General features: G+C 44.3%; 1 protein-coding gene across 1 annotated transcript; it reads left to right on the forward strand.

Annotated features, from left to right (window-relative positions):
• The first annotated feature begins 1440 nt into the window (after positions 1-1440).
• On the forward strand, positions 1441-25569 carry Mep1b (meprin A subunit beta). Its single transcript, XM_037196978.1, has 15 exons — positions 1441-1572; positions 4121-4139; positions 4725-4775; positions 5432-5472; positions 8126-8204; positions 11116-11233; positions 12982-13160; positions 14128-14346; positions 14979-15131; positions 16386-16601; positions 18888-19331; positions 20860-21039; positions 21863-22022; positions 23046-23247; positions 25396-25569. Exons 1-15 carry the CDS (start codon positions 1510-1512, stop codon positions 25408-25410), a joined length of 2139 nt encoding a protein of 712 aa, XP_037052873.1. The 5' UTR covers positions 1441-1509; the 3' UTR covers positions 25411-25569.
• The last annotated feature ends 3 nt before the right edge of the window (positions 25570-25572 follow it).

Genomic DNA, 25572 nt, shown 5'->3' on the forward strand with positions numbered 1-25572 from the left:
CACACAATCACATACTCCCATGGACATGTGCATCACACACACACACACACACACACACACACACACACACACGCACAAAGCATCATCCTGAGTCCTTTGTCTAGGTCACATATCTTTTTGTAGCCCCCCCTTTTTTTAGATTTATTTATTTATTATGTATACAGTATTCTGCCTATATATATGCTTGCAGGTCAGAAGACGGCACCAGATCTCATTATGGATGGTTGTGAGCCACCATGATGTGGTTGCTGGGAATTGAACTCAGGACCTCTGGAAGAGCAACCAGTGCTCTTAACCGCTGAGCCTTTTAATCCACACAGAATGGACAAAAAGAACAAATTAGAAAAGAGCAATGAAGCCAGGTGGTGGTGGCACACACCTTTAATCCCAGAACTCAGAGGCAGAACCAGAAGGATCTCTGTGAGTTCAAGGCCAGCCTGGTCTACAGAGTGAGATCCAGGACAGGTACCAAAACTACACAAAGAAATTCTGTCTCTAACCCCCGCCCTCCCACAAAAAAGAAGAAAAGGGCAATGAAAAAAATAAAAAAATAATACTTCAAAATTATTATTCTGTATCAGGCAGATGAAACCCTGAGTTAGTATGTTGTCTCCAAAGAATAGAAGTTATTCCAGGAACTATAAGAAAGACTTGAGAGAGGGATTAGAAACGTTTTATTAGAAGATCATTGGGCATAGCTCTTCCTTCAGCCCACCCATGTGAGTTTTTCTTTGAGAACCTTCAGGAGTGAGACACTTCACTGTTTTGCTATTCCAAATCTGAATACTGAATATGTCCATTTCTAGATATGTCAACAGATCCTAGAATTTAATAAGCTGTAGACAGTCAATAAAGTTTTATTAAATCAATGACTGGTAAGAGTCAGTGGACAGAACTGGCTACATCAAAGCAACATAGGCTATGTGGATGGAAGGCACTTCATAAATGTTCATTATTTGAACAAAGATATGCACTTTGGTATATGTATTTATTTTCATATATTCCAGGCTGGTCTCAAACTCACTATGTAGCCAAGATGAGCTTGAACTTAAGATCCCCCTGCCTTTACCTGTGTTACAGGTGTGCACCATCATGCCTAGTTCATATGGGGGTGGGGATTGAACCCTGTGCCTCATGCATGCCAGAAAAGCACTCTACCAACTCACCCACACCTCCAACCTAGTGTGTGTGTGTGTGTGTGTGTGTGTGTGTGTGTGTGTATGTTTCTTTTTGATCAAGTGGTGTTTAGCAATGTTGGGGATCAGCATGTATACATTAGAGAATACATTTCAGTGACAGGTTTTAGCAGTTCAATGCTGGCACAGTAAAGAGGCATGTTAGTGAGCCTGGACTTTCTCTCCCTGATTGGGAGTTACTACAGCAACAAGATGACCTGGGAGATGGATCATTAACATTAGGATCAAAGGCCAGAAGTTATGATGTTTAGCTTTTAAAAGTCAGCTCTGTCATGAGTGTCACAGCTTGCACCTTGCAGCTGGAAGCCACAGTATGGATGCCTGGCATCGGCCTTGGTTCCTGCTTTTTGCCACATTTCTCCTGGTTTCTGGCTTGGTAAGAAAACAATCAGAAAAATTGGGCGCCTATTGATATCAACATTGAGTGATAACAGTTTGCTCATGTTTTGTTTTATGTATTTCAAAATGTTCACCTTAAATGAACATTTCTTTCTGGTGGCCAGCAGCCGGCAGGATATTGAGCATAAGAAGTCTCTCTGCCAGAGAGGTCCAGAGATTGTGACAGAAAACTAATTTTTCCTTTCAGTTTCACTGTTGTGTGACAGGTTTTCTTTGGATAAGACAGAGAATGTGAGTTTTGAAAGCCATTTTTATTGCCGAGCGACATACTGATTGCTATCAGAGTAACTTGGCCTGGGTGAAGACTGACAGACATCAGAGGCAATGTCCACACTTACAAAGCTTAATGATATTGGGGTGTCTCTTCTGTATCTTCACCAATCTAAACCAGTCTGCCCGCAGTGACGGGCAGTTTGTACCCCAAGCTAATTCAAGGTCTCATACAAGATTTCTAGTGGCCAAGGAAACCCTTTAATTGGAACTTAAAATACATTATATTGAGCTGACGGTGTACAGCTAGGGACTGGAGAAATACAGATGTGAGGTGCTGTTTCACATCTTTAACTGTGGCTCAGAGTAGCTAGCTGCTCGTAAATCTCTTTCTGCGTGTGCGCCGGCATCATCTGTGAATGTGTGCTGTGTGTGATTCCTGTATGAGAAAACTAGGGTGCCTGCTGTCAAAATGACGGGAACCATCTGACCAGATTGTCTCCATAGCTTGTCAAACATTTCAGAGTATTCTTTATTTCAGCTGTTAGCTTGTATCTGAAGGCAATTGTACTTTACAGTTGTATGACTCAAGATTACATTTTTACAGCCTCTTTTTGCATGGTACCATATGACTCATGATATTCATCCAAAGCAGGTGGTTACAATGTCACACAGATCATTTGAGACCCAGCGCGGTGAACTAAATTGACTTAAGTTAGGGAACCCAGCACAATCCACACAGACTGTCTACCAGTTCCGCCGACTTCTGCCTTGATTAAGATTAAGGGATAACTGACTAAGAAACTTCTCAGAGGGTCTGGGGGAGATAGCCTTCAGTAAAGTGCTAGCCAATGCAGCCAAGAGGACTTGAGTCTGATTCCTCAAACACATCTAAAAAGCCAAGTGTGGTGGCATGTGCTTGTAATGCCGGTGCTGAGGGGGCAGACACAGGGCTTCTTGAGGATGGTTGCTCAGCCATCCCAGCCTAATTGGTGAGCCCTGGGTCCTAGTGAGAGACTTTGTGTCAAAAATAAGGTAGATGGCCCCTGAGGAATGACTCCTGTGGTTGATTTCTGGCCTCTATAAGCACACCCCCCCGCCCCCCCTCCCGCCACTACACACACACACACACACCACACACACACACACACACACACACACACACGCACCTGTGTATAACCTACCCCCAAAATAAATTTCTGATGTTGATTTCATTTTTTATTTACTTATTGGGTACGTATCTCAGTAATGTGTTTACCATTCATTTGAAAATATATGTATTTTAGCCATATGGTAGTGGCGTACACCTTTAATCCCAGCATTTGGGAGGTAGAAGTAAGTGGATCTCTGAGTTCGAGGCCACCTGGATCTATAGGACAGCAAGGGTTACACAGAGAGAACATATCTCAAAAACAAACAAACAAACAAAAACAAAAAAGGAAAAGAGAAATGTATATATATATTTTAAAAATCACAAAATCTACTCATAGGTACTTTGCTTAGATATTTGGTATTGTTTTTTGAGCGTAGAGTCCTGGGAGGGACATGAAAGGCAACATGATTTTATTGAGGTATTGGGCAAAGTTACTAATTGGGAATAAAATTTTAGCTTTTCCAAGCATTGCCCCATGAGTCTTGTAGGAGATTTTATGTAAGCTGAGTACTTACATGAGGGCTGGAGTCTTGTGCTTTGCCTCCTTTTCAAGCTTTGAAATTGATTTTTTTTGTCTCTACCTTTAAACTCATTGAACAGGAAGGTTCAGTTTCTATATGAAGTAAGAATAATCTGTCTGGTTAAAATGTCATGTAAACTCCACTTGCCTGTCTGGGATATATGGAAGAAAACAGTATATCATATTAATAAAAAGAGCTGTCTGGCTGTGAATTAAATAGAACCATCATGGCTCATGCTTGCCACCCCAGTACTTGGGAGGCTGAGGCAGGAGGATTGTAGCAAGTTCCAGGTTAGACACGGGCTACAATGTGAGTTCCAGCTTGACTACAGAGAAACCCTGTGTTCAAAAATAAAAACAGGACTGGGGCCAGTGAAGTGGCTTAGCAGGTGCCTCAGTGATCACCAACCTTGGTGATCTGAGTTCAGCCCTAGGAACACACACAGGACAGAGAGAGGACGGACTACCTCAGGTTCTCCTCTGTCCATCACACACGAACACCATATAAAGGAACAAACAAACGAATGAATGAATGAATGAATGAATGAATGAATGAATGAAAAACTCTTAAACATTATTATCAAAGGAATCTGAAATTGGAACAAAAACACCATAATATGTTTTTTTGTGTTTGTTTCCCAGCCGGCTCCAGGAAACTTTGGTGAGTCCATTTTGAGTTCTGCTCTAGCCTGTAGTGGGAGTTCTGCGGTGAGTCAAAGGAGCAGAGGCACTGAGGGTGCGCTGACGCCGAGCGGAAGGAAGGCGAGCGGAAGGCGAGCGGAAGGCAGACTGCAGCAGTGACAGGAACTTTGATCAGACACTGGCTGCTTTCATTTACCAGGGACCATCCCAGGACCCATCTGCCCAGCTGAAAAAGGAAAACACAAGACAGGCTGATATAGTGGCTTTCTGGGTTGAGCAATTTTAGACATTCATTTCCCATTTAGGCCCTTAGTCCCACCTTCCAAGCTATGTTCACTGACATACAGAGTGACCAGTGTCTTATTCCTAAAGCCGTCCAACACTCCAGGGATGTGGGGAGGACAGAGCACACATCCGAACGTCCTCTGTCTAGTCCCCAATCTGGCTCACAGGAGGCTCTCAATCAATTCGGGTCCCAATCAATTAATCAATGCACGTTAAATTAGAATCTGAGGCAACAACTTGTTTCCTTCTGATGGTTTTATTAATGAGATTCTTTTTCCTCTCATGAACATAATGTTCCATGTGTTTTTTGTTATTTCAGTCAAAGATATAGATGAGGGGCTCGATCGAGACATATTCGATATCAATGAAGGTTTGTGGATTTTTCTTCATTCTTTTTTATAACCATACTTAAATATTTTATTGTTTTGTGTGTCTGTGTGTGGGTGTGAGACACACTACATGTGTGGAGGTCAGGGGACACATGAGGGAGTGGGTTCTCTTTTCCCGCCATATGGGTTCCCGGGGTCAAATGCAGGTTGTCAAGGCTTGGTGGCAGGTGCCTTTTACTGCCTGAGTCTTACAGGCCCCTCTTAATTTGTTTTGTTATTATGTTTTACTTATATATGATGATGGCTTTCACTATGGCATTTTCATGCATGTATATAAAGTATTTGATCATATTCATCCAATTGCCCTCTCTACCCCGCTCCGATCTCCGCCCTCTTCTCTACTGGTCCCTTTTCTACTTTCAGATTTTGTTTTTCCTCTTGTGGAGTGATGAGTGCCGTTAGAGTTACTTTCTAAAGCCTGGGTGAGGGATCGTTTACAAGAGCAGGGGCAACTTAACAATGGCTGTACCGCTGAAGAAAGTGTCTCTCCCACTCTAAGCAACCATTAAACCACCTATAGATCCTTGGGGACGGACCTTGTGAGGCCCTCTCCCTTTGGAATTTTCAAAACACCATCATTTATGTAGTGTGGGAACCCAATGTACTAAAATACGGATTATCTTCATTATTCTCTTAGATTTGGGACTGGACCTTTTTGAAGGAGACATCAAACTGGAGGTGAGTTGCAATGATGCTTGCATGATGAATCGTGAGGGTCAACTGTGAGTGGCTGAGGATGAATGGACACGGGCTGCTTGCTGAGACTCTGTTTCTGAAGGTGCAGCAGCCGGCGACACTTATTCAGTTATCATGATGTCCTGGAAGGGCTCATATCTATATCTTTATCTTCCATCACTCGAGTTTCTGTGTGGTGAAGGCCACTATCACCTTAACTCGTGTGTGGTGCTCTGATTGATTTTCATGATTGCAGTAATAAGGAGAATTTTCATTTAAAAAGAGAGCTTCACTGGTTTAGACTAGCTGAAGTAAAAAAAAAAAAAAACAAACCCTCCAATCTTTTTATCATAAGAAATAATAATGGGGCAGTGGTGGTGCACGCCTTTAATCCCAGCACTTGGGAGGCAGAGGCAGGTGGATCTCTGTGAGTTTGAGGCCAGCCTGGTCTACAGAGTGAGTTCCAGGAAAGGTGCAAACCTACACAGAGAAACCCTGTCTTGAAAAACCAAAAAAAAAAAAAAAAAAAAAAAAAAAGAAAAAAGAAAAAAAAGAAAGAAATAACAATGTAATAATAATGTTATTATTATTTCACTCCTCCCCCACATCAGCTATAAATAGTGATGTCAAGGAAGGATTCTCTCAAACAAATTCCAAGAGTGCTGGTCCTCACCTAGCTGTCATGACACACAGATAACATATGTGTAGAGATGTGTATGTAGATTAAGAGGGTTTAAAACTTCAGCATCTTGCTGGACATGGTGTCCTGTCACACACTTTTAATCCCAGCACTTGGGAGGCAGAGGCAGGTGGATCTCTGAGTTTAAGGCCAGCCTGGTCTACATGTTAAGTTCTGGGACAGCCAGGTCTACACAGTGAGGCCCTGTCTCAAAACAAAACAGACAAACAAACAAATGGAAGTTCAGTGCCTTAGGCACTTTTAAAAAGAAAATCAAGGTATGATTTTTCATTTACCAAATTTTAAAAATTTAAGAACTTAATGTCCTTTTGTAGGTGTTAGAGTTAAACAGAGATACTCAATAATGTGTTTGTAATTCTTATGTTGGAGAAATTGACAAAATCATTCATAAGTTAAGACATGTACACCCTTGGAAATAGACTTTATTCAGTAGAGCGTTTTGACTTGCAAAATTCCACAGTTTCCCCAACACACTTCAACCATTCCCTTGTACCTTACACATCAGAGGCTCACCTCCCAAACCCTCCTTGAAGAAGCAGAGCTGTGAGCTCGGCCTGGTGCTCTGCTAGGTGCCTGAAGCAGGAGAGTCACAGGTTCAAAGCCTGCCTGGGCTATAGAGGAAGAGCCAAGCTCAAGATAAAAATTTCAGAGAGAAGCTGGGGGTACAGTGTAATACTGAGGCTCTTGCTGGGTTTGATCCCAGTAGCACAAGAAGAAAGGGTGCAGAAGAGAGGGAAGGAAGGTGGAGGAAGAGAAGGGAGAGGAAGAGAAAAAAGGAAGAGAAGAGGAAAAGAGAGAGAGAGGAACCCGGAGGGATGAAGGAAGGAGAAAGAGGGTGAAGGAGTCTGGGGTCGGGGAAGGAGAGAGAAAAGGAGGGGTGAAGAGGGAGGATGAGGAGAAATGGGAGGCGGGGAGACAATAAGAGAGTAGGAAGGGGAGAAGAGGAAACGGGGAGGGGAGGGAGTTGCCATCGAAGGCTTTCTCCTGGTCCTGGACCTCTTCTCTCTCTGCTTCTCCATCTCACCCAGCCAGGCCTTCACACACCTCCTCGGTACCAAGGACTGCCAGTGGGTGACTCTAGTCCTGCCTTGGCCTAGGCCCAGGTTCCATTTGTACGCTGCATGTGAATGTCTCCAAGACGCTACAAATCTAAGAATCTAAGGTGTCCTCTGACCCTCCCCACGAGAGCCCTCCCCTAGAGCCTTCCTTTCCAGCTGCCCAAAATTCCTTCATTTATTTTGCCGCAAGGAAATGCATAAAAACTTCAGGAGTCACTTTTGCGTCTAATCCATCCCCAACCTTTCCCAGCCCATTTAGGAAGGAAACGCAATATTTGAAACAGAAGGACAAATTAGAAGGCTATTGGAACATACAAAGAACCAATGGCAGGGCTTGAATTATGATTTGGTTTCGTTATCACTTTCCTTCTGTGTTTGTTTATTTATTTATTTGTGTGTATGTGTGCGTGCGTGCGTGTGTGTGTGTGTGTGTGTGTGTGTGTGTGCCTGCATGAGTTTATGTGTACCACATGCATGCAGTTGCTCATGGAAGCCAGAAGAGGTAACTGTATCCTCTAGAGTTACAGGCAGTCATGAGCTGCTGATGTGGGTGCTGGGAACTGAACTTAGATCATCTTAAAGGGCAGCAAGCAGTCTTAACTCTGGAGGTATCAACAGCCTATTCTTATGTGTTTTTAATATCTAAACATCTACCAGTATTTATAGTGTAGTTTCCAGCAATCTTTTATTAAGTGTCATTTCTTCTTTAGCTTCATGTTAATTATAAAAAATTAGTTATTTCTCTCTGTAAACTTTATTAAATTATGGTCAAAATCCAGACACATGCCCCATTGGTGTGAGCTAGCAAGAAGAACTGTAAACTTCACGTATTTCCAGATTGATTGTCGATTAGCTTTGTCTAGTTCGTTTATTTTATTTATTTATTTATTTTTGACAGGAACAAGGGAAGAATTCCATCATTGGAGACAACTATAGATGGCCACATACCATTCCATATGTTCTAGAAGATAGCTTGGGTTAGTACACACTTTGGAGCATCCACAGCTACTGTGTGTTCCTGAGATGATATATTAACGTCTACCAGAATGGCCTTGTGTGGTGTGAAGGCTTTTTGTTGTTGTTTCTCTGTGTGGCTATGCACATTTACTTAAAAAAAAAAAAACAAAATGAAGAATTAAAAGATCTTAAATAATTCAATCTGAATATATGTTGGGTTTTGACTAACATAAGATCAACTCAGTCAACCTTTATGGAGAGCTTACTTTGTGTGGAATGCTAAGGACATAAAGAATAGGGAGGCACCCTTGGTTTTAATAAGGTTTGTTCTAGATTTTACTGCTACTTTTAATTCATATTTTCTCCCTCTCTCTCCCTCTCTCCCTCCTTCTCCCTCTCCCTCCCTCTCCCTCTCTCTCCCTCCCTCTCCCTCTCTCTTCCTCCCTCTCCCTCTCTCTCCCTCCCTCTCCCTCTCTCTTCCTCCCTCTCCCTCTCTCTCCCTCCCTCTTCCTCTCTCTCTCCCCTCTCTCTCTCCCTCTCCCTCCCTCTCCCCGTCTCTCCCTTCCCCTCCCTTTCTCTCCACCCCCCTCTGTGTGTCTGTGGATGTGAGTGTAGTGTCTGTGGGAGTCAGAGAAGAGCACTGGATCCCTGGAGCTGGAGTTACAGTCAGTTGTGAGCCATCTGACATGCACTGGAACTCAAGTTGGGTCCTCTGGAAGAGTAGCATATGCTCTTGACCACTAAGCCATCTGTCCAGCCCCAAGAGTCTGTATTTTAAAGCAGTATTTCCTCGTGTTTAGGTATTTATTTATTCCTTGCAGAGTTGATGATAGAACCCAGGGCCTTGGGCATGCTAGCAGATGGAATACCATTGACCACTCCCAGACCAAAAAGGATTTTTAAAAAAGATTCATTTTTATTACTTTTAGTTATGTATATGTGTGCATGTCCGGTGAGTGAATACCACATGTATGCAGTGTGGGCAGAGGCCAGAGGAGACATTGAATCCCCTGAAGCTGTTTGGAGCCATTGTGTAGGTTCCAGGAACCAAATTCCAGTCCTCTAAAAGAACAGTACAAGAGCTTAACCACTGAGCCACCTCCTCAGCCCTAAACTCAGAATAGGGTATAGATATGAGTAAAAACAACAAAATAACCAATCAAACAAACTTTTAGGAAATGACGTTGCTTTGCCAAGATTTTATTTTGCCAAGTCCAGATAGTAACAAGAGTCCACTATCTTTTTTTCTTCTCAGGAAACAAATAATTTCTAGTTTAGTATTATATTATTAAAAAGTCAGTAGAGGGTTGGGGAGATGGTAAACATGAGGATGGAATTCAGATCTTCAGAACCCACGTAAATGCTGGCTTCATGTGGGAGGCAGCTGTAATCTTATCCTCCTCGGAGATAAGGAACCCCAGAGCAAGCTGGCTGTGGAGACTAGCCATGTAAGAAAACTCTGAGTCTGATTGAGAGAGCTTCTCCTAATGACTAAAGTGGAAGAGCCATGGAGGATGAGTTCTGATGTCACGCTCAGACTCCACATGCTGTGCAGACATGTGTGTGTGCACCCATACAAGTGCAACCCACATGCACACAAGCATGCACACACACAAGCCACATGCACACACATGTGCACACACACCCAAAGGAAAAGGGTGGAGATAGTCAAAAGAATCTAATATAAAACTAAAAAAAAGCTCTTCATGTAGAAGAAATTTAGTTAGGAGCTAGGTGTAGTGGTGCACACCTGTAATGCCAGGGGTCCTCTGGAAGGAAAGGCAGATGATTCTGAGTCCTGACCAGGAAGAGAGAGAGAGAGACAGAGAGAGAGAGACAGAGAGAGAGAGACAGAGAGAGAGAGAGAGAGAGAGAGAGAGAGAGAGAGAGAGAGAGAGGCAGAGACAGACAGAGACAGAGAAAGGCAGAGGCAGACACTCAGAGAGACAGAGACACAGAGATACGGGGACAGACACAGACAGTGAGGCAGACAGAGAGAGATGACAGAGAGACACAGAGAACACAAACCAGCCTGGCTCAGCTGGGAAGAGCTCATTTTCTGGGGACTGGTCAAGCAGTGTCTCTGTCGAGCATCTGTTTGAAAAATGCCCTTTGGGGAAAATATGAAAAACAATGTCTCCCTAAGAATCAGGTATTTCATGGGCTGGGATGTAGCTCATGGTAGAGTGCTTGTCTGGCATGCATGCAGCCCTGGCACATCACACACATCAGGGCAATCCATAGATGACTGGCTTTTAGTGAGTGACCAAGAAGAAGGCATTGAGTGAGGGCATGGCCAAGGATGCAGCTCAGCCTTGGGGAAGAACTATTTTAAAAACATGATAGGTTAAGAATTCAGCTTAGACTCTCCAGTTCAAATAAATAGGTTTTTTAAATATCATTGTAATTATGGTGTTCTAAAAATTTCTGCTTCTTTAATTTACTATATTTCATTTTTCATGTGGTAGTTTTTAAATTACATTTTCATTTATTGTGTGAGTGTGCATGTACTACAGTGAGCACATAGAGTCAGAGGACCACTCCACATGCAGGTCCAAAGAATTGCACCACTGTGTGCTGAGATCCTGGGATTTTCAGGAACTTCCTTCATCCTTGAGGTGACAAGGATTATCCACATGAGCCAGGTCAAGCTTTCTACAAATGACCCAAAGGTAGCCAAGGCCTGTGGTAGTAACGACACATGGTAAATGGACAGATTAACTTGGTAGAGGTCTCTACGGTTTGTGGTACTTTTATACATATTCTGCCTGGCTCTCAGAAGGGTGAAAATTCTCCTCTCTAAGCTTTACTAACAGGCCCCATTCATGTCAAGCTCTAAGACAATCATGTGGTGGCCGTGGCATCCTGCCTTATTTTAAAGATGTATTGGGTTTGAAAAAGAGATCTCAACGCACTTTTGTTTTCTGTCAGAAATGAATGCGAAAGGAGTTATTCTCAATGCCTTCGAGCGCTATCGCCTTAAAACGTGCATTGACTTCAAGCCGTGGTCAGGAGAAGCTAACTATATATCAGTGTTCAAGGAGAGTGGGTAAGTTCCGGGGTTATCTGCTGAGGTTCTGAAGAGACTACTGTTCCCCAGTGCATTACACCACCGCAGCCATGGTTCAAGGTCTGGACCATCGGGCGGGGCCACAACTTCCTCTGCTATCTGTACAAAGTACCTTTAGACCTGATTTCTCTGGCCATAAAATAATGTTTTCACAGTAGCAGAGGGCCTGCCTAGTATCTGTAAGTCCCTGGGCTAGGGTCATAGTACTATCAAACGGGAAGAGTGGGAAGGAACAAGGAGGAGGAGGAGGAAGGGAGAGGAAAAAAACAAAGGAAGGAAGGGAGGCAGGCAGAAAGGGAGGGTGCATAAAGCATCCGGTCTACACCCAGAAGATTCTCAAACCAATGGACGCTCTGAGCAAAATCTAGCCCTAATAAACATGAACCCAAGTATTTGTTACTCATAAACTAAAACATTTGTACAAAGAAGTAGTGGAGAAAGAAACTTTTCTTAGGAGCTATAGTGAAAGTACCGTAAGGAAAAGATGAAAGATAAACTTTAAGCACAAATAAGCAAAGATTAAACCTTGTACCTTTTGCATAATGAGTTAACTAGAAACTACCCAAGAGAACTTTAGCTAGGGAGAGAGGGAGGGAGGGAGAGAGGAAAGAAGGAAGGGGCAGTCAACCTGGTGCTGGAGAGATGTCTCAGCTGCTGAAATCCTCGCTGGGTAAACATGAAGACCACCTGGGTTCAGATCCCCAGCACCGTGTGGGAAAAAACCTGGGTGAGACCGCTTTTTACTCAGGGATGTAGGGGCAGATTCCTGTAGTTTACTGGCCAGCCAGCCTAACCAAATTGCTGAGATCATTCACACTCTGTGAGAGACCCTGTCTCAAAAGGTAATGTGCAGGGCAACTGGGGAAAACACTTTTCTGGCCTACACATGTATGCACACCTGCATAAACATGTATACCCAGATGTACATGTAGTAAAATGAATAAGATAATAGAAAATGTTTTCATACACACAACCAGACTACCAATGTCAACATATAGCAAGTGTGAATGGACGTGAATTTCATCTTGTTTACAACTGAATACTCTTTATTCTCCTTTCAAGTAAAATTGTATTGTAGATTGTATGTGAATTCATTTTAACTGAGAAAGTCTTATTGCTTGAAAGATGGCAGTGTCATTGACCTGAATACAGTGGTTCTGAGTAATTGCTGTCCCTATAAAACAGGATAAATGGAAATTGAGGAGATAACCCAACTGTTAAGAGCACTAGCCGCTCTTGCAGAGAAATAGCGCTCTGTTCCCAGTATCCACACTGGGTGGCTCACCTGTGATTCCAGTTCAGGTGGGTCCAGCTCCCTCTCCTGACTTCTGAGGCATCCAAACACATGCTTATATCCAGACAGACAGACACACACACACACACACACACACACACACACACACACACACAGAAACAATAAAATGACACCAAACAAAACAGCTTGTGGTGATGGACGTATCAACTCCCATTTAAAAAAAGGTTGCAATTCCCCGGATGAGCGTCATGTGGTGCACGGTACCAAGGTCAATTCCCTGAAAATGATCTGTCCTGCAAAGTTGTTTTTTTTTTTTTTTTTTTTTTTTAATGCTGAGAGCAGTTCCGTGTCCAGGCACAACGAGGAAGGTCAGATACAGTTGAACAAGTGGCTAAGCTGTGAGGCCTCTGTCTTGTGACCACGGCATTCCTCTCGCTAATACCCTGCCCCCGACCTGCAAACTCCCCATCAGGTGCTGGTCCTCAGTGGGAAACAGGCATGTGGGGAAGCAGCAGCTGTCCATCGGGGCCAACTGCGACACAATAGCGACGGTTCAGCACGAGTTCCTCCACGCCCTGGGCTTCTGGCATGAGCAGTCACGTGCTGACCGGGATGACTATGTCACTATCGTTTGGGACAGGATTCTGCCAGGTATGTTTCTCCTATAGCCTTCATTACAGGTCAAATTTCTGAGCAGGTTTGCATCGGGACCAGCCTGGCAATGGATGCCTGTTCTTTGATACACTTCATTATGTCTGCAAATTTAGCTGATATCAAGTTACAATCAGTTGTCCAATAGCAGGATGCTAAGCAGTCCGGTGTCTTCTCTAAATGCGTTCAGTTTAATGTTTTAAAGTGATTGTCTTCGGAGTTTGTGATGGTTAAAAAAATAACTTTTTAAATTTACAATTACAAAATATATATTTATGGGCAACAAGGTGATATTTTGCTATGTGCACATTAATAAAATAGCACAACTATCTATCACCTCATTTAAAATAAACTTGGTCAGCCTGCCTGTCACCTCATGCAGCATTTGTGTGTGTGTGTGTGTGTGTGTGTGTGTGTGTGTGTGTGTGTGTATGAGAAGGCACTTTGTTGATAAGACACTGTCTTATTTAGAATTTTGTAATATACAATACACTACCATGAACTATAGTCAATGCGATTTAAATGCATGTACAGGAATCCCGATAACCTTTGAGTCCTCAACTATGCCCATATTTTCTAATGACTCTTGTCCACGTTATCAACGCAGGGTCCCATCTTAGTATATCCCCTAAAGTCCCGCTTTTCACCCGATCTGCTGTGAGCATGTTAAACCTTCACCATTGCTGGCCGGTGACTCTCAATGTTTCCACAGTTTTTTGTAGAACCTCCCTTTCCATTAGCAGTCGGTAGAACCTTAGACCTTTGGGTGGTTAGTTTGATTGTTTCTATCACAGTTGTGCATGAGACCAGGTTCAAAGGCAGGAGTATCTGGAACACAAGACACTCAGTAGATAACATGTACAAAGTTTGCTCTATTACATTTTGTATTCTTCAGTTAACAGTGTTTAGTAAGAGCAGCTTAATTTTTATTAACATAAAATAATTAAAGTTTTAAAAATGCATGCAGGCAGAGAACACAATTTCAACATCTATGATGACAGTGTGTCGGACTCCCTGAACGTTCCCTATGACTACACCTCGGTAATGCACTACAGCAAAACAGCTTTCCAGAACGGGACAGAGCCGACCATCGTCACAAGGATCTCAGACTTTGAAGACGTGATTGGCCAAAGAATGGACTTCAGTGACTATGACCTGCTGAAGCTGAACCGGCTGTACAACTGCTGTATGTGATGGGTGCCTTGGAGTGACCTGTATTGCCCTCTGCCTTGATGGGAAAAGGGATGTTCTGGACACCTTTGGGCTTTCTGAGATTATGAAGTTTGATTTAAAAAAAAGAAAAAGCAGAATAGCACCCAGGTCCCAATCTACTAGCTGTTTTCAGTACTTTTCTTCTTACAAAGTTTGTCTTGAGACTTAGAAAAGTAATCTGAGTCCTTGCAGAAATGTGCCCCGTGCAGATTTTTGAAGGTTTTACTATTTCCAATGCAGACTGTTTCTATATTCAAGCCTCTTTTAAGCTATAATGGAATGTGCAGTTGTGCTGTAAGTGAGTCCAGTAACCTTTACTGTGGTGTCTAAGGCTTGACTAACAGGCGGAATCTCCACAAATTCCACAAATTACTCAGGTTTCTACAAATAGATGAGAAAAAAAGAGTTGGTGAACTGCGTATTCACACTCACAAAACTGAGTTCATATTGGGCTTGAGAAGTGTCTTCCGGCCAGCCGGTCCCACAGCCAGCTAGCTGTTCTCTTTTGAGTGATGTTCCTCACAGTTCTGTGATCAGCTCAGGTTTTACACTTAGGTCATCATGTTGTATGAGCGCTCACATCCTTTTCCTTCCTTGCTTTCATAGCTTCTTCCTTGAGTTTCATGGACTCCTGCGACTTTGAGTTGGATAATATCTGTGGCATGATCCAAAGTTCAGGGGATAGTGCTGACTGGCAGCGGGTTTCACAGGTCCTTGGAGGCCCAGAGAACGATCACTCCAATATGGGCCAGTGCAAAGGTAACAGTTTACCACCAGTGGCTCTAGCCTTCTTGTTCAGTCTGATAGACTGGTGTTTCGTCTCTCTTTTCTCTCAGAATTATTATTGGTTTTAAAACAATCGTTTTTATTATTTCAAATTGTGTGTACGTGTGTGGAGTGGGGGGTATGGACATGTGAGTGCAGGCACCCTTGGGTGGAGGGTATGCACATGTGAGTGCAACGTCCCTTAGAGGCCAGAGGCGTTCGGTCCTCTGGAGTTCCAGGCAGTTGGGAGCTGTCTGACATGGGTGCTGGGATGGAACTCTGGTCCTTTGCAGGAGCTGTAGGTGCCCTTAACCACTGAGCCATCTCTCCATCTCTCTGTCAGAATTATTAATGATAGCCCATTCAGTTTTTCCAAAGCAATGAGACTAATCCGTAATAAAGGAGTGCCATTTCTCTGCTTTTATTCACTCAGGATGTTTTTCATTCTACAAATCACAGCTTGCTTCTGTGAGGGCTCCATCAGTATGTACACAGAGCAGGACAGGAAGGAGCCTCTTGGAAGGACTGTTATTTAAGGGACTGTATTGTCTTTTCTAGCACTTCACAGAATGTAGGAGACTCAGGAGCATCACTGGGCTGTGAGTTACTCAGTTCTAGAATCATAGTTGGATATAATTGTGTGTCCCAGGCACCAAAATACCTACAGTGAAGACAGGAAACTACAGTTTAGGTGTTCTCAACTTCTTCCTGTTTCGGGAAGCTGTAATAAGAGAAAGGATGCCTGACTATGTCTCATTCATGAACTCCCTGATTGTAGAACTGTGTCTTAATGCCCAGAACAATGCCAGGCTCAACTTGTTTTCTGTTGGTATAACTGAGTACCCAAGACTGGGTACTTTATTTTTTAAAATATTGTTTTCTTATGGTTTGGACCCTGACACTTGGAAGTTTAAGAGTGGGGTACCTGGTGTCTGCTTGTCAGCTTTAGAGGGACATTCTGCTGCATCATAGGGCAAGGGTCATGACATGATCACATAGACCATTCTGCTGGCTCATGCCTCTTCTAATGAAGCCACAAATACTCACACTCACGACTTCATGTTATCCTAGTCCCTTACATTTGGAACTAAGCCCCACTGGGTTCTAAATGTCCTCAATGTGTGAGTCTGAAAGTTCTTTCCAGGGCACGAACTTTGGGGCTCCAGTGCTGGGAACCAAGCCCTAAAGAAAGCGGCCGTGTGCTCAGAGCTCTGTCGTCTCTCTGTTCTGCGCCTGTGCCCTGAACAGATTCCGGCTACTTCATGCATTTCAACACCAGCTCTGGAAATGCGGGGGCCACAGCCATGCTGGAGAGCAGAATACTGTACCCCAAGAGAGGGTTCCAGTGCTTGGAATTTTATCTCTACAACAGCGGAGGTGGAAGTGACCACGTGAAAATCTACACCCGGGAGTACTCCGCAGCCCATCCTGATGGCGTTCTAACCCTCCGGAGAGAAATAAACGGTACAGTAGCCCCACGCTTGCAGTTTGGATGCAGGCGAGGCATTCTCCTCAGTTAGTGTGGCAACTTGCCGCAGAGCAGGGGCTGGTGACACATGGCTTTCAGATAGAACTCGATCTGTCTTAGCTGGTAAGGAAGTTAAAAGGAGGGTCCTTTGTGTGATCCTTTCTTAGAAAACATACCTGCTCTCTGGAACTGTGGATTTCAGTTTTACTGCTCAGCAGTAAAAATACACTGTGAGCTACGGGCATCATGGGGAGGGTTGACAGCTGAAAGAAACTAAACTAAACTATGGGATGGATAAAGGAAGGACTGGCCTCAGGGAGGACTGGGTTTGGTCCCAAACACTGTCGGGACCTCTCGTTTTATCTCACTGGGACCTGCTCTTACCAAAGTGATCTTCAAGTGGGAGAAGGACTCTACCTACCTTAGCGTAAGAAGTAAATCCCCATGAAGGTGTCTGCTATGATACAGAGTAAATGTCATGGCGGGAGCTATTTCTGGGGGAGGGTGTGTCCACATTTCCCATTATCCAGGTATTGGAGAGGAGGGGTAACTGACCTCGTATTAAAGCAGATGGGGAAGGAAGGGATGTGGGCCGCTGTGTCGGTTACTGTCCTCAGTGTGAGGAGAGAATGCCTAACAAACGTAAGTTAAGGGAGGACTCACTTTGGACCACTGTTTGAGGGCATGGTCCACCATGGGTGGGGAGGCATGGCAGCCAGAGTGTGAGGCAGCTGGTCACACTCCATCTGTAGCCAGGGAGCATCAAGACCAATGGCAGTGGTGGTCAGCTCATTCCCTTCTTTTGGTACAGTCCAAGACCCTAGCCTGTGCAATGGTGCTGTCCACATTTAGGATGATCTTTCCATTTCAATTGGCCTAGTCTAGAAAATCTCTCACAGCGTCTGGTCTCCATGGTAGTTCTAAATCCCATCAAGTTAATATTCATGATTAACTACCATTGGCAAACAGAATACTCTTTCTTGTTTTACACATTGACCCCTTAATTTAATGGACAAAACCAAACACACTGTCAAGTGGGTCCACACTGCCCTAGACATCACAGCACCCCCATTCTTGAAAGCCTCGGAAATAGAGGTGCTGCTTGTGTTTGTGACCACCCATGCATAGGGAGGCTTTTAATTTAAAAAAAAAACTGCATGCATTGCACATATATATTCTATATTAAAACTATATATTTTACTCTTGTTAGTATGTATTATGCATTGATATGTATATTAAAGCAAATATTAAAACATGTATATGCCATTGTCTGGGTTTGGGATGGAGAGCTGTCCCATGAACAATCTCTGGGTCTATCACAGAAAGACAGTAACACAGGATTCCCAGGAACCGGGTTATGAGCCCTTCTGGACTTCATGGGAAGGAAGGACCATAAAGAAGCCAAACCTTCAAATGGAAGGTTTTTGTTCAGTCTGTAATCTACCCACAGAGAGTAGCATTTTCTGTAATCCGAATGTTTATAATTTATTTCCGGGTAATTTCAATTCTCATTAAGTGCTGATATAGTCAGGTTTCCAGCCAGTGTTAACTGACAGTTTGACATAATTTTCAGCCCTGCTGTCCTGGGGGCTCGTGAGGACTTTTGGCATGCTGTTTCTCACTGGAGTAGGGGTGTATGGTAGCTTGACTTTGACTTCCCAGCTCCCCAAAGGCACCGTACGACTGGGAGAGAGATTCCTCCTCTAATTTCCAGCTTAAATGAGCTGGAAAAGTCTCCCATATGCAGTGAGCTAGACGTGCAGGAAGGAAGGAGGTGGATGGTAGGAAATGGGGTTACTGCTGTCGGGGAAGTACTTAGAACCCTGAGTCACTAGGAGTGAATGGGATGTGCTTTCCTGGGTTTGCAGATTCCTGTTTAATACTGCTAAAGTTGGTCTGAAATTTAAGCATCCCAGCTACGTTAGACATACATAAAGAAGTCTTTGTGTGAGTACCAGCAAATCACAGGTGTTAATATTGCTCAACTGTTAACCAACACGGAATGCCAGGTAACTTGTAAGCAGAATGTAGCACTCAGAGATTGGGTGCTTACCCATCTCTGAGAAAGGGTGAACTATCTGAGAAGCAGGTGTGTAAACATAAACTATCCCAAGGGATAGTCTAAGCTCAGCAATGCTCTGGGATAAAGAAGTGAGAAAACTGTTCTTCACATCTGTAAGCATCAGTGGCTCAGGGACAATCATTGCGTTTGAAGGATAGAACTCTAACACTGGAATTCACGGTCATCATCAATCACCCTTGAACACTGACTCTCTCTGCAGAAATACCTACTGGGAGCTGGCAACTTTACTACGTAACATTGCAAGTGACTGAAAAGTTCCGAGTGGCATTTGAAGGCCTCAAAGGCCCTGGTTCATCATCGGGTGGTCTGTCGATCGATGACATCAATCTCTCGGAAACCAGGTGTCCTCATCACATCTGGCATATACAGAATTTCACACAGCTTCTCGGCAGCCAGAATGCAAATGTGTACAGCCCTCCGTTTTATTCTCCCGACGGCTATGCTTATCAGATTTACTTGACTCTGAATTCCTTGACCAATGTAGGGATTTATTTCCACCTGATCTCTGGTGCCAATGATGATCAATTACAGTGGCCATGTCCTTGGCGACAAGCCACTATGACACTCTTGGATCAAAATCCTGACATCCGACAGCGTATGTCCAACCAGCGGAGTATAACTACAGACCCAACAATGACTGACGGTTTGTAGCTTGTTATTTTCCTCATGACTAGGGACATGATTATTGTTCAAGGAGGTCATTTGGGTGATTTGGGAGTGAGAGATTGCACAGTTGGTTACTTAGGGAATGTTCAGCCTTGAAGTGAAGACATTCAGCTTCAGTGGAAGATGCAGTCCCCAGGCAGAAGGCTATTAGAAATGTCAGCAAGGACCCAGACATTGGGAATTAATCATCCTTGAATTCTAGGTATTGGCTAAGGAGTGTTGGCTTTAGAGGCTGGCATGCTTGGGTTCAAATCCAAGATTTGCTTTTCATTAGCTAAGTGATCCTGAAGAAAAACCTTCTTGAAGCCGCCCTGCTGTCCTTGGCTGTTAAAGCAAAGCAGGAACAATAATCCCATAGATTTGTTAAGAGAATTAGGAGAGGTCGATATGGAAGACTGTGGGGAGGGAGAGCCCCTCTAATGTTGAGTTTCTTTTGCCCATGCTGCCTTGGTCAGATTGTGGGAAACAGTCAGCTCTTGAGATGAGGGCTTCCAGTCAGAACAAGATGCTGGGACATTGGTGGCAACAGTGTGGAAGTGGATGGTGACATCTTATTAATGCATCTTAGAGGATTTACTGATGGTGACAGCATTCCAAGTCTGAAAAAGAATCATCACCCAGGGAGCCATGATCACACTTGGAATTTCAATAATCTTTTGTCCCTAGAAACTGACTAGAGGGAAAAGTAGAATTATGGGAAGCTGAATATCGTCAAAGGAATTTTATAAATGGCAAGGAGGGACCAAAGTGGCACAGGAAAAACAGTGGCTGAATCTGATGGAGAAGAAACCGTAACAGAAACTGGAGGCTTTAAACACCCAGAATATTTCATTCTTTTCCAACATGTTCCTCTGGGTGACATTGAAATGCCGCTAAGTTCAGTTTATGAGATAAATTCTTTTTTGTGTGTATTGAAAACTCTCAGTGACTCACTGCCTTAATTCAGTTAAAAGGACCGATTGCAGCTCAGAAGGCTGGTGAGGCTTGATCCCACCAGACAGGAGGGGCTTGTGACAGGCACTATAAATGGGGGTGACGTCCCCACCTGGTAGCTTTCCACTCATTGTCTAGAGCAGCAATTCTCACTTGGTGGGTCTCAACCCTTTCAGGGCTTGGAAGGCCCTTTCACAGGGGTGGTTGCCTAAGACCATCAAAAAACACAGATATTTACATTATTATTCAAACAGTAGCAAAATTACAGTTATGAAGTAGCAGTGAAAATAATTTTATGGTTAACATGACGCACTGTGTTAAGGGTCGCAACATTAGGAGGGTTGAGAACCACCAGTCTAGAGTTTGGTCCTCATTGACAAGCAATCTCATTTCCTGTAGGGCCGTGTGAAGGAGCAAGCTCCAGCGACTTGCCCAGGAATACATCATAGGTCAATAGTATCAATTAATTCTCTTCAGCCTCATCCTAATTGTGTTTCACTGCCTGCTCTTCCCTACCACTGAAAGCTATGATGGTGCTAAACACGGCCCATTAATATAAATTGCTTTTTCAGATAATGGAAGCTATTTTTGGGACAGACCTTCCAAGGTGGGAGTGGCGGCTTATTTCCCTAATGGAACTCAGTTTAGCAGAGGCAGAGGCTATGGAACCAGCGCCTTCATAACCCAGGAAAGGATGAAGAGCAGGGAGTTCATCAAAGGAGACGATGTTTACATCCTACTGACGGTTGAAGGTATAGGAAAAATAGTTTTATGTGAGCTTGCTCCTTGTTGTGGCCATTGGTTGTTCGCTGTGTTCTTCTGGGTTTTGTTTTTAGATATGTTATAGTATGTGGGAGGAACTGGATACACATGGGAATCTTTTTGTATGAATGACTAGAAATATGAAAATCGTTTAATTTGAAACTCGAAAGTGCCAGAGTTAAACATTTATTTGCTATATTATGGAGCACCGGTGGAAATCTTTAGGCTGGAAATCTCTGTTTTCTTACTTCCTCACACAGGAAACATACAACTCTGGCAGGAGATTAGTGAGAGTGCCCATCAGAGCTCCAGCTGCCAGTCAAGCCTGGTGATTGTCACCCAGCTCCCTCCTTGGTGTGTGTGTGTGCGTGCGTGTGTGTGTGTGTGTGTGTGTGTGTGTGTGTGTGTGTGTGTGTGTGTGTAAACCAGTAGACAACCATGGCTGCCTTAGGCACCACCGCCTTGGTTTTTGAGACAATCTCACTTTTACCTGGTAGGCTGGCTGGTCTCGGAGCCCATTATCTGCCTGTCTCCATCTCTACAGTGCTGAGACTACAAGCATGCACCACCTCACAGGGCTTTTTTTTTTTTTTTTTTTTTTAAACACGGGTTCTGGAGAGTGAAGTCAAGTCCTCAGCCAATAGCCGTCTCTCCACCTCAGCCTGATTCCTATTTGACTGCCCATGAATGGTGCTGGATCATGCACCAAGACTGCACACTTTTGTCACAAGCCTGAACTCCGAGTATTATTTGTGTACAATGACAAGCAATGCGAAAGCCAATTTCCACCATCGTCTCTCCTTCCCTCTGCAGACATATCTTACCTCAACTCTACATCAAATGTCCCAGACCTGGTCCCTACATCGAATGTCCCAGCCCCGGGCCCCACCTCGACCATCTCCAATGCCTGCTCAGAGGTTGAATGTCAGAACGGAGGCATCTGCACTGTCCACGAAGACAGAGCTGAGTGCAAGTGAGGACTCGCTTGGGAGGTTCCGCTGTCTCGCTGTCTCATTAGCTATGTTCTTGTCCTGCTGGGAATTAGATGCTGATAATCCACATGGATGACATTGATCAAATGTCTTAGTTAGGGTTCTCTACTGCTGTGAGGAAACACCATAACCAAAAGCAAGCTACAAGCTGGGAAGGAAGGGTTTATTTGGCTTACACTTCCACATTGTAGTTCATCATTGATGGAAGTCAGGACAGGAACTCAAACGGGGCAGGATCCTGGAGGCAGGAGCTGATGCAGAGGCCGTGGAAGGGTGCTGCTTACTGGTTTGCTCCTTATGGCTTGTTCAGCCTGCTTTCTTCTAGAACCCAGGATGGCACCACCCATAATGGGCTGGACCCCCAACATCAATCACCAATAAGGAAAATGCCCTATAGGGTTGACTGCAGTCCAGTCTTATGGAGGCATTTTCTTAATCGAGGTTCCCTCCTCTCGGATGACTTTAGCTTATGTCAAGCTGACATAAAACTATACAGCACAGTTACTCTTTTGAACTCCATCCAGGTCTTTGGCTAGCCACCATAACAATTATTTGTGAAGAAATAGTACACTCCCGTCTAATTGCCTGAATTACATATCTTATTATATTACATGTCTTATAATATTACATACCTTATTAAGTCCTCACAGCTGTCCTGTCCTTGACTCTGCCAGTCCCCATTTTCTGGATGAAGATGCTGAAGTGCTGAGTCCTTAGCAAAGATGTGGCGCTCACCATGGTGGAGCAGATCCCCTCAGCTGGCCTTCTCCTCACCATCCACTCCCAGCTGCTGTCTCAGTATCTGACTAGTTATAATGCTGACCTTTGTCACTTGGTGCTAGTTTCATAGCCTCAGGCAGTGCAGGGTCAAATAGTTTTGTCCATCAGCGGCTATCAGTGGCCAAATGCGCTGGAGGTGACCAGGCCCTTCCACGATGAAGGCGTTCACAGTTGGGCGTCACCCGTCAACGATCCCGTAAACGTCACCATATCTCTCCACGCAGGTGTCCCGCAGGAGAGGACTGGTGGTACATGGGGAAACGGTGTGAGAAGAGAGGGTCCACCCACGACACCATTGTCATTGCCGTTTCCTCCACCGTCACCGTGTTTGCCGTGATGCTGATCATCACAATTGTCAGCGTCTACTGCACCCGGAGGAAATATCGCAAAAAGGCTAGTGCAAATCCAGCCCTGGGTGTCCAGAATGTAAGTCAAGTGTCTGGTCATTCAAACCCTATGGCTGGAAACACATGCAGAAAGGCCAGGAACTTTTACAGACGTCTTCCTCTTTGACCTTTTTGTGTCTTGAGCTAAGTTAACTGATTTGAGACTATTTTACTCTCATGTTCACCGCTGTAAATCAGTGAGTCTGAACTTGGGGTCCGTAGAGGCTTCTTGGAGGGGCCTCATTATACTCTAGGAGTTATATCTGGTTGTTCATGCTTTTCTGGGGTGATCCGCATAGCTGAACCACATAGCTGGCTTTCCCTAGCAAAGGAGACACAGCTTATCAGTGTCTTTGTTCTGAGGGTCTTGAGGTGGCTGGGTTCAGGAAGAGGGTGGAAGTATGTTTGGGAGGCGTCTCCCTTAAAAAAAAAAAAAAAGGCTCCAGTGAATTCTGGCTTCTTCTGCAGTAGCTATCTCCAAGGCAATTTTCTCTTTTTCATTTGAAAGGTTTAAAGTTTTGCCTCAGATGAAACTTCTAAATGACAACAGATGTTTGAAACATCACCAGATCCAAACACGAGTCCCTAGACAGTATGTTCTGGGGGCATATTTGGGTGAAGGCAGTTTACTGGGCAGTGTTTTGGGGACCACCTGTGATAGAGTGAGGGCAGCCGGACTGGGGAGGGGTGAGGCTGGGTGTTGGCACAGGTGCATCTGTCCTCCAGGGAGCATGGGGACTGGGTCAGACCCCCCTACCTACGTTTTACCTGGAAGGAAAGGGGCCAAGCCTCTGTAATCACCACATGAATGGCCAGCGCATGACGGCAGACATAAGGCATGACATAAAACTGCCTAGATAATGATCTTTGAGCGAGGACATTTCTTGAACGAAAGCTGGCAGGGTTGAGCACATGCTTGGGGTTCACTAGAGACCCCAGGGTTAGAGAGCAGGGTGGCACAGACCAACACCCAGTCTTACAGAAGAGCTCAGAGCAAAAGGTGTCATGGCTGAACATTGGCGCGAGAACCTGAGTCTTACAATTCTGTTTAAGTCAGACTGAAGTGTCTGGAAGATGGCCAGTGAGGTGAATGGAAAAAAGAGCTCAGAATAAAAACATTTTGATGAGCTAAAGCAAGAGAGTATTTTCTTAAGAAGAGCTAGTACTTATTACATACCGTGTTTGAAGAGTCTAAGTGGCGAGCTTAGTACCGAGACACAATGTATACAACTCTCTTCAATGTGTATCTAATCATCCAGCAATAGATTCCATCATGCATTTAAAATGGACATAAGCTGGGCATGGTGGCACACACCTTTAATCTCAGCACTTGGAGGGCAGAGGCAGGAGGGTCTAGTTTACATAGTGGTTCCAGGACTATATAGAGATCTTTGCCTCTTCAAAAAGTACATGAAATATATACAAGCTGATTTTCTTTTGAAAAACTTTTTTTTAGGTTGGTTTTTTTTTTTTTTTGAGTTAAATAACAGTGATAGAGCAGCCAGTGTGGGACCTTGATGGGCTCCCTGTCTGAAGCTGTGTCTTGGGTCAGGCCCCCACAGTTAGGAAGGATGCACCGGACATGACTGGACAGTGCAAGAGAGATTGTGAGGTCTCTAACTGAGTCAGTACATATCAGAATTGACGATGGAAACATGATAAAAAACAAAGGGATGATGCTAAGTCAATAGAGGGGAGCACTAGCCGCATACCAGGGACATGGCAGGGGTTTTGAGTGGACACATATGCCGCTGTGATGTCACAGGGGGCACGGCCGGGATCCTGAGTGGATACACACATGGCCACGATGTCACCACAGCACTGCTCTGAGTCGTTCAACACATTGCCAGGTGTGAGGTGTCCACTGCATTTTCTTCCATCTTTGCATTCCTTCCGTGTGTTCAGCAATAGCGGGTCTTGCAGATCAGGGTAGATCCTAAGCTGGGGTGCTCACCCTTCTGAGGCTGGCATGAGCACTCACCACACTTCCCTTCTGAGAAACTCATTCGACAAAGGCCAGAACATCCTCCTGAGGCCAGAGCAGGCACTGCATGCCAGCTGGGAAGGCTCCCAGGAGGACTGTGGTGGGGGCGTGTCACTTGAGACCTGGACTGTTGCACGGTGACCCACTGAAGTGGCGGTTTTTATATTTAGGAGCTAGGTCATCAACTGTTCTCTCTTCTTTCAGCAATACACTTTTTGAATATTAACTCGACCAGACGGTCAGCAACTGGGATGTAAAGGACTCTTCGTCATGGAGGAAAATTTCACCCAAGCCGTATGACATTCACAGCATTCCAAATCGGACCATCTCTGTAAATAGCTGGATGTATAATAAAGCATTCTTTTGGTAAAAGTCAAATTG

This window comes from Peromyscus leucopus, chromosome 19, assembly GCF_004664715.2.
Source record: "Peromyscus leucopus breed LL Stock chromosome 19, UCI_PerLeu_2.1, whole genome shotgun sequence".
Classification (NCBI taxonomy): domain Eukaryota; kingdom Metazoa; phylum Chordata; class Mammalia; order Rodentia; family Cricetidae; genus Peromyscus; species Peromyscus leucopus.